The sequence below is a fragment of the Clupea harengus genome, chromosome 5, assembly GCF_900700415.2.
Source record: "Clupea harengus chromosome 5, Ch_v2.0.2, whole genome shotgun sequence".
Taxonomy (NCBI): Eukaryota; Metazoa; Chordata; class Actinopteri; order Clupeiformes; family Clupeidae; genus Clupea; species Clupea harengus.
Genome location: NC_045156.1, coordinates 12,382,606 through 12,396,622, shown reverse-complemented (window position 1 = coordinate 12,396,622; position 14,017 = coordinate 12,382,606). Strand labels below are relative to the sequence as shown.

The 14,017-nt window shown below is 44.5% G+C and overlaps 3 protein-coding genes across 5 annotated transcripts in view; all 3 read left to right on the top strand.

The window, feature by feature from the left end:
• prkcda (protein kinase C, delta a) overlaps nucleotides 1-4,448 on the top strand; it is a 16,280-nt gene extending 11,832 nt beyond the window's left edge. For both annotated transcript variants that reach the window (XM_031567753.2, XM_031567754.2), the window contains 5 exons: nucleotides 1-52; nucleotides 227-365; nucleotides 627-815; nucleotides 1,894-2,022; nucleotides 2,269-4,448. The exon at nucleotides 1-52 is cut by the window's left edge and continues 11 nt beyond it. In XM_031567753.2, the coding sequence (XP_031423613.1) occupies nucleotides 1-52; nucleotides 227-365; nucleotides 627-815; nucleotides 1,894-2,022; nucleotides 2,269-2,430 (671 nt within the window). In that variant the 3' untranslated portion in view covers nucleotides 2,431-4,448. The remainder of the gene's footprint in view (nucleotides 53-226; nucleotides 366-626; nucleotides 816-1,893; nucleotides 2,023-2,268) is intronic.
• A 573-nt stretch (nucleotides 4,449-5,021) lies between these two features.
• On the top strand, nucleotides 5,022-11,615 carry rft1 (RFT1 homolog). Of its 2 annotated transcripts, XM_031567755.2 has the most exons (14): nucleotides 5,022-5,315; nucleotides 5,434-5,519; nucleotides 5,817-5,936; nucleotides 6,428-6,617; nucleotides 6,870-6,971; nucleotides 7,089-7,223; nucleotides 7,946-8,024; nucleotides 8,924-8,974; nucleotides 9,148-9,278; nucleotides 9,369-9,513; nucleotides 9,706-9,811; nucleotides 9,994-10,243; nucleotides 10,646-10,803; nucleotides 10,842-11,615. In XM_031567755.2, exons 1-14 carry the CDS (start codon nucleotides 5,253-5,255, stop codon nucleotides 10,846-10,848), a joined length of 1,623 nt encoding a protein of 540 aa, XP_031423615.1. In that variant the 5' UTR covers nucleotides 5,022-5,252; the 3' UTR covers nucleotides 10,849-11,615. The 2 variants fall into 2 exon arrangements, with proteins under 2 accessions (XP_031423615.1, XP_012691497.1); XM_012836043.3 differs by having other exon boundaries at nucleotides 10,646-11,615.
• A 541-nt stretch (nucleotides 11,616-12,156) lies between these two features.
• Nucleotides 12,157-13,860, top strand: mustn1a (musculoskeletal, embryonic nuclear protein 1a). The gene is made up of 3 exons (XM_012836246.2): nucleotides 12,157-12,327; nucleotides 12,611-12,740; nucleotides 13,639-13,860. The coding sequence occupies exons 1-3, from the start codon at nucleotides 12,319-12,321 to the stop codon at nucleotides 13,722-13,724; spliced, it is 225 nt and encodes a 74-aa protein (XP_012691700.2). The 5' UTR covers nucleotides 12,157-12,318; the 3' UTR covers nucleotides 13,725-13,860.
• The last annotated feature ends 157 nt before the right edge of the window (nucleotides 13,861-14,017 follow it).

Genomic DNA, 14,017 nt, shown 5'->3' with positions numbered 1-14,017 from the left:
CAGAGATTGTATGTGGTCTGCAGTTTCTACATTCCAAAGGCATCATCTATAGGTAACATGTTCTGCCACACACACATACACAAATAATTCCTCATGGTCTACCTCTGTGATTCATGGTTTCATGTGTGCTTGTATTCATCTGTCTCTGCTTGTTTGTGTGTCTCTGCCTACACACATACCTGTCTTGCTTTTTCTCTCTGTATGTTCTCCATGTCACTCTGTTCAGGGACCTGAAGTTGGACAATGTGATGCTGGATGGCGAGGGCCATGTAAAGATAGCTGACTTTGGCATGTGTAAGGAGAATGTGTTTGGGGAGAACCGCGCCACCACATTCTGTGGGACACCCGACTACATCGCCCCAGAGGTATGGTACCATGTCAGGGAACTAAAACAAACAAACATTCATAGTCATTAATAATAATAAACAATACATTCAGAAATAAATTCATTTTAATGAAACAATGGATCAAACAATGTCTTAAAATTATTGAACATTGGTATCATGGTAGTCACTGGTCAAAATATTGCACTTGCACAGACTGTGCTGATGTTTGCGTGTGTGTGTGTGTGTGTGTGTGTGTGTGTGTGTGTGTGTGTGTGTGTATGTGTGTGTGTGTTGGTTCAGATCCTGTTAGGCCTGGCTTACTCATTCTCAGTGGACTGGTGGTCTTTGGGAGTGCTGGTGTATGAGATGCTGATTGGTCAGTCGCCATTCCATGGTGACGATGAAGATGAGCTGTTTGAATCCATCCGAACGGACACACCCCATTACCCACGCTGGATTACCAAGGACACCAAAGATCTACTGGAGCGGGTGCAAGCACACACACACAGACAGACACACACACAGACAGACACACACACACACACACAGACAGACACACACACACACACACACACACACACACACACATACACACACAAACACACACACACACACACACACACACACACACACACACACAGACAGAGACACCCACACTCACACACATACTCACATACTCACACACATATACACATACTCACACACATATACACATTCTCACACACACACACACACACACACACACACACACACACACACACACACACACACACACACATACTCAGACACAAACACACACACACACACACACACAGACACACACACACACACATACATTTACACACACACACACACACAGACACACACACACAAGGCAAGGCAAGTTTATTTATGTAGCATAATTTATACAGATTTATACGGCATAATTGATATGGATTGGTAATTCAAAGTGCTTTAAAGAATTAGGAGATCATAGCGCATAGAAAAAGAACACTGCCACATACACACATACACACACACACACACACACATACATTTACACACACACACACAGACACACACACAAGGCAAGGCAAGTTTATTTATGTAGCATAATTCATACAGATTTATACAGCATAATTGATATGGATTGGTAATTCAAAGACCTTTAAAAAATTAGGAGATCATAGCGCATAGAAAAATAACACAGACACTGCCACATACACACAAACACACACACACACACACACACACACACACACACACACACACACACACACACATACATTTACACACACACACACACACAGACACACACACAAGGCAAGGCAAGTTTATTTATGTAGCATAATTCATACAGATTTATACAGCATAATTGATATGGATTGGTAATTCAAAGAGCTTTAAAAAATTAGGAGATCATAGCGCATAGAAAAATAACACAGACACTGCCACATACACACATACACACACACACACACACACACACACACACACACACACACACACACAGAGCGAAACACACACACACACACTCCCAGCTGAACCCCACTCATTTGCAGCATTCTTCTGCCCTATTTCCCTGTAGTTGTTTGAGCGTGACCCCTCCCTCCGGCTGGGGATTGTGGGTAATATTCGAGGCCACGTCTTCTTCAAGACCATAAACTGGTCTGCCTTAGAGAGGAGAGAAGTGGACCCTCCGTTCAAACCAAAAGTGGTATGTTCCATTTAAACCAAAAGTGGTATGTTCCATTTAAACCAAAAGTGGTATGTTCCATTTAAACCAAAAGTGGTATGTTCCATTTAAACCCAAAGTTTTATGTTCCATTTTAAACCCAAAGTGGTATGTTCCATTTTCATCTCTCTGTGTCTGACTCTCTCTCTCACGCCCATCCCGTTTGTTTACATCCGTAGCCTTAACTTTTTTCTTCTGTCTTTTTTTGATTGACACTGTCAATCACAGAAAGCACCCAATGACTGCAGCAACTTTGACCGGGAGTTCCTGAACGAGAAGGCCCGCCTCTCCCACTGCGACAAGAGCCTGGTTGACTCCATGGACCAGACTGCGTTCGCCGGCTTCTCGTTCGTCAACCCCAAGATGGAGGAACTCATCCTTCAGAAGTGATGAAGAAGCCCTTCCACGCTCGCCTCCCTCCCCTCAGTGCCGCCTGAAAGGCCCGCCTCACGTCCGCCCAGGATGGAAGTTCCAGATCTGCACACGGACTCCCCCCAACTAGCCCCTAATTGTGTGTATATGCCTCATAGCAGACGCTATCTTCTGAGCGCGTTTCAAAACTATGTCCTTCGAATAACTAACACAGAGTCACAACAACATCAGCACATGTCAAATGCGTTTTGGCCCTGTTGTTGACGCAGTTGAACAGATGAGGTAGCTACCATATTGCACATGTTGTCTCTACAAGTTACTTTGTTAATTGTGGCATCTAGGCTACATTAAAGTCAGCGATGCGCGTGGACATCCTTACAATATGACTTGATGTGACAAAGAAATCTTGCTCCGTATTGCTACACTGTTACAGCTTAACATAACTGAACATAGCATAGCATAAGTGATATTTTGTGGAAATGTAGCATTGCAAACAGGCTTTTGTCCTAGTACATGGATTATGTTTGAATGTGTCTGGATATTGGTCACAAAATAATGATCCAGAAATGATTGGTAGAAGTCATGTATCCACATCATCTATGACTCATTTGATTGGTAGAAGGCATGAATCCACATCATCTATGACTCATTTGATTGGTAGAAGGCATGAATCCACATCATCTATGACTCATTTGATTGGTAGAAGGCATGTATCCACATCATCTATGACTCATTTGCTTCCCTCCGGTTGCTTCCGAGGGACATAAATCATCTCGGCCTAGAAAAGACTGCCACCCCAACCTGGCTCCTACTTACTCACGCTGCTCAGTAATGGCCCCTGTTCCGCAGTAAGACAACTTGTCATGATCATCACACTCCAGACAAGAGAAGTCACTGCAGAGATTGTGCTTAAGTGTTTGTGTCTATGGGAGCTTGGAGATAGAGAGACAGGAGTAGACGAGAACAGAAACTCTGTATAGAGAGCTATAGTAATTTTAGACTTTGCATGTTGAAGTGCTAGTGCTACCTATATATTGTGTGATGTTATCACTGCCATAAGGCTATAAGCAAAGACTCATCACCCACCAGCGCATACATGAACTCTGAGGAATAAAAGACTTTCTTCACCAATCACATTCCTCTTTTACCATCATCTCTAGTTCATCCATGAGTTCAGTAAACTCATCCCTCAAAATTCCTTATTTTAACAAACTCCCTTTCGCTATATTCATAGGACCAGGTGTGACTTCAGGACTTTGTGGTGAGGGGTTCAAAATAGAGTTGAGGATTTGTACAACATGCAAAAGTATCCGTGTCAAAGTGAGGCCAGGTTTCAGGGAGAAAGGCTATGGGTGCAGTGTTCTCAGCTTTGTATTTCTGATGCAATCCACAACCAACTTGTCAACAACATCTCTTGAGACGTATGTTCTCCTGCTGAACAGACAAAGTCAATTCCCTCCACGCGACACAGTTTCATGCCAACCTCACCCCCAACCAACCCATCACCCACCTCCACTCAACACAGGTCCATGCCAACCTCACCCCCAACCAACCCATCACCCACCTCCCACAATCCTCTGACTGTTATCTATATTCAGTAGTGTATCAGTAGATGTGTGTGTGACTTGGCCAGAGCTGACATTCTCACTCAGCGTTACAAAAGCAACACATATGATGTGCTATAAGTCCTTTAAAGTTGATTGTTAAGGGTATAGGATGTGCTAAGGATTGGGCTGTTGTCAGGGGGTGTCGGTTAAAGCATGTACACAATAGCTCTGATGTAAGCCGATGCAGCTAGTTATTTCTTAGAGACCTAAATTAAACTAGATTAAGACTATGTTCCTCCATATTCTTTAAAATAAAATTAAAGACAAGCCAATGCAAACAATTATGATCAAGTGTATATTGTTGGTACATTTAGGCATAAGATGTATATGGGTATGTGGGTATGTTTTGACTTAAGTATATTGCCTCTGTTTATGTTGGTCTGTATGTTAGTTTTATATTACATCTGTCTGTTGAGTCAGAAACCTCAATCTGTGTTTGTGTTTTTGTTGCAGTTCAAGTTAAGGGTATAAATATGACTGTATGAGAATGTGTTATTTCAACGGTGTGTCTATCTCAGCTTCTCTCCGTGTACAGACATGTTCATACAAACTTCCAGTGCAAATTTTCACATCGCATGTGTTTGTCAGATTACCAAAAACCTTTCAGAGAGTCATTGGTGTTCTGGTTATATATAATTTCTATGGACTCATCTTAAATGGACTCATCTTAAATCTTGTGTTCAGGACCTAAAGCACACTGGAACCCTTAATCAGCTGGCACTCTAGATTCTTGTCATCATCCATTTTATAGTCTTAACAGCCAGGAGTGTTTGGGCATTTTTTTCATACTTCAGATGAACTTACTCTCAGATTGAAAGACAAAATCAAAATGGGTGGGTGAATGAAGAGGTGGTGACCTTTACCTATTGTAATGAATGGGGTGCTGGTAGTCCTGTGCTTCCACACAGAATGCAGTGGGGTAGTATTCTCATGACGTGTGTACTCCATAGCGGTGGGTGGCAGTAATGCGCTAGTAGTTTAATGCAGAGTGCAAAGACTCCGGCGAGGGACATTTCATTGTGTGTACGGAAGTAGACAGGCAGCTGAGCGGTTCATCCCAGCTGGTGGCCGCATAGGTGTTAGAACAAAGTATTCTTGCATTACAATTCATTTCCTGAAGAACATGAGGCGTGACTGGCCGCAGAAGGAATCCAGCCACGTCCACTCGAGTGTGTTTTAGTGAATGCGTTTCCTGATTTAGCGGGGAAGCAGAACGCTGAGTTGTTCTGAGCCATGGGGTCCGAGGATGTATTGAGAAGTGCATCTGCACTCGCATCTTACAATGTTCTGTTACAGGTAATGTTATCTATCCACCATTCTATCAAGTGGAGTAAATCTTCATTGACTTTAGCACATGTGAGAGAAACTGTCATTAATAGAATAAGTGTGTGTGTTGATTTATTCTGTGTTAAAGGTGATGTTTCGCTTCCTGACGTTCTTCCTCAACGCCTTTACACTGAGATTTGTGTCAAAGGAGTTGATTGGCGTCGTGAATGTTAGGTGAGTGTGTGTGTGTGTGTGTGTGTGTGTGTGTGTGTGTGTGTGGTGGGTGGATGCAGATTATGTTGTATAATGTTACCTTGAACAATAAAGCAGGAGGTATCAGTGTTTGTAAGACCAGGACCATGCTTGATGAACCTATCAGCCCGCTTCTTGTCTATTGTGAGGGGCTGGGCATTAATTAACCAGGGTGTCATTTGCACTAGGGGCAAGCTGTGCCCATTATCAGAACCTGAATGGAACTTCTTATTAAAATATTCTGTGTGTGTGTGTGTGTGTGTATTGTGTGTGTTTTAGGTTGATGCTGTTGTACTCTACATTGGTGTTCCTGTCCCGAGAGGCCTTCAGGAGGGCGTGCCTTAGTGGCGGGGGTGCTGAGTCTAACTGGAGACAGAACATCAACCTGCTGTGGCTCACGTAAGCGTCAGGCTCAGTAGGGGTGGAATAGTAGGGTCATCTCAGGTGTGACGTCAGCTCTCCCACCTCACTGCACCACATCGGATGAAAAGGGGATTCCTGATCGCTGTCTCCCAGCAATTTACTCTTCTTTTTGGCAGTTTGAGAGTTTATGATACAGTGCTTGTATATCTTTTACATTTACATTTACATTTAGTCATTTAGCAGACGCTTTTATCCAAAGCGACTTACATATGTGCGACTTACAATGTATACACATTTTACATTTACACTGATGGCACACTGCACATCAGGAGCAATTAGGGGTTCAGTGCCTTGCTCAAGGACACTTTGACAGGGAATCGAACTAGCAACCTTCCGATTACTAAACGACTTCTTTACCTCCTGTACCACTGCCCTCATCTAGAAGGTTGATATTGTATGCCTGTGTCATAGACTGTTCTCCATGTCTGGTTGTAATGTACCTGTCTCTGTTTCTGTCTCTCTCCCAGGTTTCCCTTGGGCTGTTTGTGGGGTGTATTACTGGTGTGTGTGTGGGCATTTGTGCTGCAAGCCCCAGACCCCCAGGCTGTTCCCAACTATCTGCCTGCTGTGTGTCTCTTCTGCTGGGCAGCGCTGCAGGAGCTGCTGGCTGAACCACTGTGGGTCCTTGCACAGACACACATGCTTGTTCAACTCAAGGTGAGCAAAATGTGTGTGTGTGTGTGTGTGTGTGTGTGTGTGTGTGTGTGTGTGTGTGTGTGTGTGTGTGTGTGTGTGTGTGTGTGTGTGTTTGGATGTGTGTGCGTTAACTTTTTTTGTGCAGCGTCTTTGTGTGTATCTGTTGGAGCTATTTGATATCTGACACTCAATGAGAGTGACATAATAGAAATAGATGTTGGAATCTTTTGTGTACTCAACTCTTTGTTTGTGTTGTGTTTGCATCGTTTACAGGTTGTAGCAGAGAGCTCAGCGATGGTTGCTAAGTGCATCGTAACCGTGGTAATGGTTATGTCGGCCCCAGAGTGGGGTCTCTACATCTTTGCTGCATCTCAGGTAGCCATAATTGAGTGACAGCTTCTTATTTCTGTATATATTTAGCGATGTTTTATTAATGTTTCATTTGATTAAACCATGTTTCTGTGTGCCCTTGTATTGTGTGTGTGTGTCCAGTGTGTGTACTCAGGGTTCCTGGTGCTGTGCTACGTGGTCTACTTCACGAGGTTCCTGGGCTCAGCTGAGGCGGAGAAGAAGGGCTTCCCTCTGCAGAGCATCACAGAGACGCTCCCGGGCCGAACGCAGGGAGAGGTAAGCCCCCCACCCCACCCCACCCCCTTCACAGCACTCCGCTCCTGTCACTCTTGTGTCCATGGTGGAAACCACAGTCCTGCACTAGACATGACATTACATTTCTTCAATTAGCAGATGCCTTTATCCCACTTACAGTACATGTACACATTTAATTAATTCCCTGCACATGGACCTGCCCCCTAGGACACACAGGTGGGCACGCAGTGCTAGCGTCTGTCACTAGCGTCTGTCACTAGCGTCTGTCACTAGCACATCTCTTAAGGTGTTAGGGAAGAGGTTTACTCACTGCACTGCGCAGCACTGTACCCACACTGGTCACCATTACACTCACATGTTCCAGTCCTGTTATGGTAACCGGCCCGTTGTCCGCTCTCCAAGAAGTGAGTAGCTTCAGAGATGATGAACAAACTAACACATGTGTCATAGTGTCATTCGGTAAAATGAAGACATTGAAAAGCCTTTATTGTCATTGTATTTGCATAAAACGAAATTTGGATAATAAAGACCGCTCTGAATCTACAAGCTCATGACGACATGCCAGCAGTGTGTGTGTGTGTGTGGACAGAGGGGCAGCAGTGGCCATTGTGTAGCCCTGACAGATTCTCAACTGAGATTATGAACTTCATTTGTAATAATTAAAATAACAGAAATAGTTTTTTGCACTTATGTTTATGTCTCTCATTTCTCACTTTTTTGTTTATGTGTGCGTATGTCTGTAGTCAGTCATCAACTGGAAGTTGGCAAGGCTGACCTGGAGTTTCTTTAAGCAGTCATTCCTAAAACAGATCCTCACTGAAGGTAATGCATGCACTCCCTTCATGAGCAACCACACACACACACACTTACACCCTTTCAAACTTACCTCATGAGCAACCACACACACACACACTAACACCCTTTCAAACTTACCTCATGAGCAACCACACACACACACACTTACACCCTTTCAAACTTACCTCATGAGCAACCACACACACACACACACACACACTTACACCCTTTCAAACTTACCTCATGAGCAACCACACACACACACACACACACTTACACCCTTTCAAACTTACCTCATGAGCAACCACACACACACACACTACCTTTCAAACTTACCTCATGAGCAACCACACACACACACACACACACACTTACACCCTTTCAAACTTACCATATGAGCAACCACACACACACAAACACTTACACCCTTTCAAACTTACCTCATGAGCAACCACACACAAACACACACACACACACACACACTTACACCCTTTCAAACTTACCTCATGAGCAACCAAACACACACACACTTACACCCTTTCAAACTTACCTCATGAGCAACCACACACACACACACTTTCAAACTTACCATATGAGCAACCACACACACACAAACACTTACACCCTTTCAAACTTACCTCATGAGCAACCACACACACACACACACACACACACACACACACTTACACCCTTTCAAACTTACCTCATGAGCAACCAAACACACACACACTTACACCCTTTCAAACTTACCTCATGAGCAACCACACACACACACACTTACACCCTTTCAAACTTACATCATGAGCAACCACACACACACAAACACTTACACCCTTTCAAACTTACCTCATGAGCAACCACACACATACACACACACACTAACACCCTTTCAAACATTGTTTTATTGTGTGTGTTTTGTGTTACAGGGGAGCGCTACGTGATGACCTTTCTGAATGTGCTTAACTTTGGAGACCAGGGTGAGTATAATACTCTCTTACAGTCTCCACACACACACACACACACACACGCACGCACGCACGCACGCACGCACACACACACACACACACATTTCTGGAAAACAAATATTACATAGGGAAGGTGCGTTTGTCAGTGGTGTTTCTGATGTAGCCTCTCCTCCCGCTCTCTGTAGGTGTGTATGACATCATTAATAATCTGGGCTCGATGGTGGCACGCTTCCTCTTCCTCCCGATAGAGGAGAGCTTCTATGTATTTTTCGCAAAGGTTCTGGAAAGAGGGCGGACCGTTCATCAACAAAAACGAGTAAGTGTCCAATCAGGGACAAGCTTGAAGACAGCATGGCCTATCAGCACGCCACTGGTGCTGACAGTGTTGGGTTTTGTTGTCATGTAGGAAGAGGTTGCCATGGCAGCGGATGTGTTGGAATGCCTTCTGAAGCTGGTGCTTGTGATTGGTCTGATCATCGCAGTGTTTGGACAGGCCTACTCTCACCTGGCCCTGGACATCTACGGAGGAGAGCTGTTGAGCAGTGGAACAGGTGTGTGTGAGTGTGTGAGTGTGTGAGTGTGTGAGTGTGAGAGTGTGAGAGTGTGAGAGTGTGAGAGTGTGAGAGTGTGTGAGTGAGTGAGTGAGTGAGTGTGTATGTAAGAGAGTGAATGAGAGTGTGTTTTTATCCAAAACAGTGGCCGTTGTTTTTATTAAATGTGTGTGTGTGTGTGTGTGTGTGTAGGTCCCTCTCTCCTGAGATGCTACAGTGCATATGTTCTCCTGCTGGCTGTGAATGGAATCACCGAATGCTTCACTTTCGCTGCCATGAGCAAGGAGGAGGTGGATCGGTAACTAAAAAACAACACACACTTCACAGATCACACACACACACACACACACACACACACACACGCGCACACACACACATGCGCACACACGAAACAGCCCCTGAGTGGACATAGCCATATGAATAAATACCTTCCATTATCCTACATAGACATGCACACATTCTGTTTCTCTTCCTCTGCAGGTATAACTTTGTCATGCTCGGCCTGTCTGTGTGCTTCCTGCTGCTCTCCTATTGGCTGACTGGGCTGTTTGGGGGCGTGGGCTTCATCCTGGCCAACTGCTGCAACATGGCGTTGCGGATCACACACAGCCTGGTGTACATGCGCCACTACTTCCAGCTATCTGAGTACACCCCGCTGGCGGGGCTGCGGCCTCACCCCGCCCTGCTGGCCAGCTTGGCTGCCAGCTACGCCCTCACTACGGTCTCTGAGGTAACACGCATCACCATGGAAACTGTTATGTGCATATAGGGTAGAAGAATGTCTCCTGTGAACAATGGCTGGATTTTGGCTTAGTATCCAACTCTATGCATAGATATGTAATGTGTAGATGAGTTAGTATCAAACTCTATGCATAGAAATGTACTATGTAGATGAGTTGTAACCATCCATTTAATTCCTTCTCTTGTGTGCATAGTGCCTGTCATATTACTGACAGTGAGTGTACATTTGTTAGAATAGTGGATACGTAACAAGCTGAAGTGACAAAATCAACCAAGGATCAGTGGCGATCATCTGGCATTATGTCTACAGAGCTCATGTAGTCGATCATGTTTTTGTTGTTCCTTTGTGTCCCTAATCTTTAATTCTTTTTTTGTCTTTTTCTTGTTTCAGAGTGTGTTCTGTTGTGATGGGGGCTGGTTGCTATGGCTAGTCCACGTCGCCGTGGGTGGGGTGTGTTTACTCGGGGTGATCGCCACGGCGTTTGTCACCGAGACTCGTCTCGTGGAGTTCATTAAATCCCAGCTGCTGCCACGCTACAGCAAGAAGCTCACCTGAAAGCCTGAAGCTCACCTGAAACCCTGTAGAACACCTGAAAGCCTGAAGCTCACCTGAAACCCTGTAGAACACCTGAGGGTCTGGGGCCCCCAGGCCTTAGCACCGCTGCACCACCATGGGGTGCCTGGGCTGAACTTGGAGGTTATTCCACAAAGCAGGGTCACTGAGTTGTCGGGATAACTGCACTTAGTGAAGCGCACAACAGAACATTGTGTTTACGTCCATCTGTAGAGTTTTTGCTGTGTCCAGGTTCAGCTCGGCATAGTCATTCAGCTCACTCAGACATTTTGAAGGCGTGGCGCATGATCTTGGCACCAGAGACTCAACACACACAGCCTTTCCATGGGTACAAATATGAAGAGGACTTTAAAGCAGCCCTGTCTGGATTATGTCATTTATTTTTATATGAGAGTCTTTAATTTGAATATAATGTAGTATAAATCATGACTAGTAAAGAGGGTTGAGGAACCTGTAGCTTTTTTTGTGATGCTATGATGTCAATAAGTATGGCTGCCGTTATTATTGATTAATTAGCATGGAATTGCTATGAATGTAGTTACTGGCACTGCTGCTTAAGATATGTACTAGAAAAGACCAAAGCAAACCCAAATCCTATTAAAGAGGATGATTAGATAACATCTGTTATCTTAGGGAACTTACCTGAAATGACCCTTGTGACTATCCCTTCTGGGAGTGCCATTATACTGACTGCAGACTGGGAAAATGAATGGATATCATGTTCACACTTGTCTGTCTGTCGATGTTTGATATTAATAATATTAACGGTTTCTTTTATATACTTGAATGGACTCTTGAAAGTTATTCATTTGTCAACTGATGTCATGATTGTGTGACATAACTGGGCTCTGTGTCCTAATGCTAACTCTTTAGAAAAGGTTTTGAATACGGTTCAGCCTCTTTTCTCGCGTTCCCACCTTTCTTCATCTTGACAAGAAAGAGGAAAACAAACACTCCTTAGCCACACAACCCCATGACCTCGCACAAACACACACACACCACACACATTTCAAGAACACAAAAGCAGGGGGCTAGAGTTATGGAGTTGGAGGAGTTCTGACTGGCATTCTAGAGTTACATTTTCAGAAGAAAAGCTGACGGCCAATAAGGAAACACCTGAAAACAACTTCTGCTTGTAAATAAAGTTCAATAAGGGAGAAAAGTTCTGTAATTCTGGAGTCGAACAGCAACATTTGTAATGCATCGGCCATAATGACATAATGACAAGAGAAAGAGCGGGGGAGGAGTCGCTGACTCAGATCCTGGCACACAGAATTACAACCCACTGGGGACCTGTGTGTGTTTATGGGGCCGGACTGAAGTATGCGTCATTGTGTGTGTGTGAGAGAGAAAGATGACATAAGCCAGACTAAAGGAAGAAGAGAGGACGAGAGACAAAGAGAGGGAAGAGAGCAGAGAGGAACGGAAACAAAGCTGAGTGGAAGCTGCACTGGACGTCTCCTACTACAACTGCAAAACCCACAGGCACCATGTCTCAGGTAGGAGCCGACCAAAGGGAGGGTAGAGGAGTGTTTCTGCGTTATCTGCACTTTCTAGAGTGTGTGTGTGTGTGTGTGTGTGTGTGAGAGAGAGAGAAAGAAAGAGAGAGTTGACAAGGAGCAGATAAAGAAAATCCAGAGCGCCGTTTCCACCGATAAAGGCTACAACCTCACCTATCAGCTACTCTACTGAAGGAACTCTTTTGATTGTTTTGGAGTTTCCCGTTGTTTACCCCCATATTTCCCCTTCTCCTCTCCGCCTCGTTCTCCCTCCACCCATCAGATAGGGGAGTGTGAGGACGGCCAGGCGCATCGTCCAGAAGTGCGGGACGAGGACCTGCTGGAAGCCAGGGATCAGTTGGGCCAGAAGAAGGAGATGAAAAGCAAGACCTTTGAGGTGATGGAGGAGTGTGGTAAGTACAGTGGAGTGGAGTAGAGTAGAGTACAGTGGAGTAGAGTGGAGTGGAGTGGAGTGGAGTGTGGTAAGTAGAGTGAGGAGAGTAGAGTGGATTAGAGTGGAGTGTGGTAAGTAGAGTCAGGAGAGTAGAGTAGAGTGGACTGGAGTGATGTGGTAAGTAGAGTACAGTGGAGTGGAGGACAGTACAGTGGAGTACAGTATAGTATAAAGGAGTGGAGTTGAGTTGAGTGGAGTGACCTACTGATGTGGCGCTCTGATTGAGTGAGACTGGACACAGTGTGTTTATGTTTCGCTCAGAAAGAATGTGTGCCCCTTTGGATTACACAATATTTCCACTCCATATAAAGCAGTGGAGAGTATCCCTCAGAGATCAGAGGCACAGAAACAAGCACGCACACACATGCACGCACACACACACACACACGCACGCACACACACACACACATGCACGCACACACACACACACACACATGCACGCACACACACACACTTAGGTAAGAGTATTTGTGAGATATCGATGGGTGTGCTTCTCCTGGGTCAACATTTCTGTTCTCTGTCAAAAGCAAAACACTCTTTAAGTAGTGGCAAGACTGATCCTCAGATGTGTAAACATTATACTCCTGTTGGCTTCTCTCCAACAATATCATTTCAGTGCCTTCTGAATAACCTTCAAGGATGCAGTTTTAGAATAAGTATTGATGTTAATATGTTAGTACGATTATTTTGGAATTGCATTAGTTATCGAAAACAATGATGCATCTTTTTCACCATAGACCTACTTAAGTGGGAATATATGCATGTTTTCTTTTTTTTTGGACAGAATACACACACGCAATGTTTCTGTATCTGACTGTGTTTACTCTCCTTATGTGTGTTGTGTTGTGTGTGTCCAGAGCGTGCTGGCAAAAGTGCTCCCTCGGTGTTCAGCAAAGTTCGCTCAGGAGCGGAAACAGCGTTCAACAAACCAGGCAAGAAGTAACGCCCGAGGACACCTACCGCCTACCCAGGCCCTCGCTCAACACATTTCACTTCATTTATACTTTAGACACACAACTGACAATGGTAGGAAAGAAATCCTTTTTTTTTTTTTTTTAAATAAAAGTTTGTATACCCTTGATATTGTTACATGCATGTTTTTGAGTTGATGCGGAATGAGACTGAAACGTCTCCATACTACACAGTGTGTTGGTTTGTCCAGAGGTAAAGTGTGAGTACTAAATACCTTTTTAATACAACGCTACCAACACATATTCAGCCTGATATAAAGAATTG

What these genes read in the sequence shown, in the direction of transcription:
- mustn1a (XM_012836246.2), top strand. An exon ending in TGAGGTGATGGAGGAGTGTG is followed by an intron (nt 12,741 to 13,638) that starts GTAAGTACAGTG and finishes GTGTGTGTCCAG; the next exon opens with AGCGTGCTGGCAAAAGTGCT.
- rft1 (XM_031567755.2), top strand. Translation starts at nt 5,253, where the DNA reads ATGGGGTCCGAGGATGTATTGAGAAGTGCATCTGCACTCGCATCTTAC. An exon ending in CGGGCCGAACGCAGGGAGAG is followed by an intron (nt 7,224 to 7,945) that starts GTAAGCCCCCCA and finishes GTATGTCTGTAG; the next exon opens with TCAGTCATCAACTGGAAGTT. An exon ending in AAAACAGATCCTCACTGAAG is followed by an intron (nt 8,025 to 8,923) that starts GTAATGCATGCA and finishes TTTGTGTTACAG; the next exon opens with GGGAGCGCTACGTGATGACC.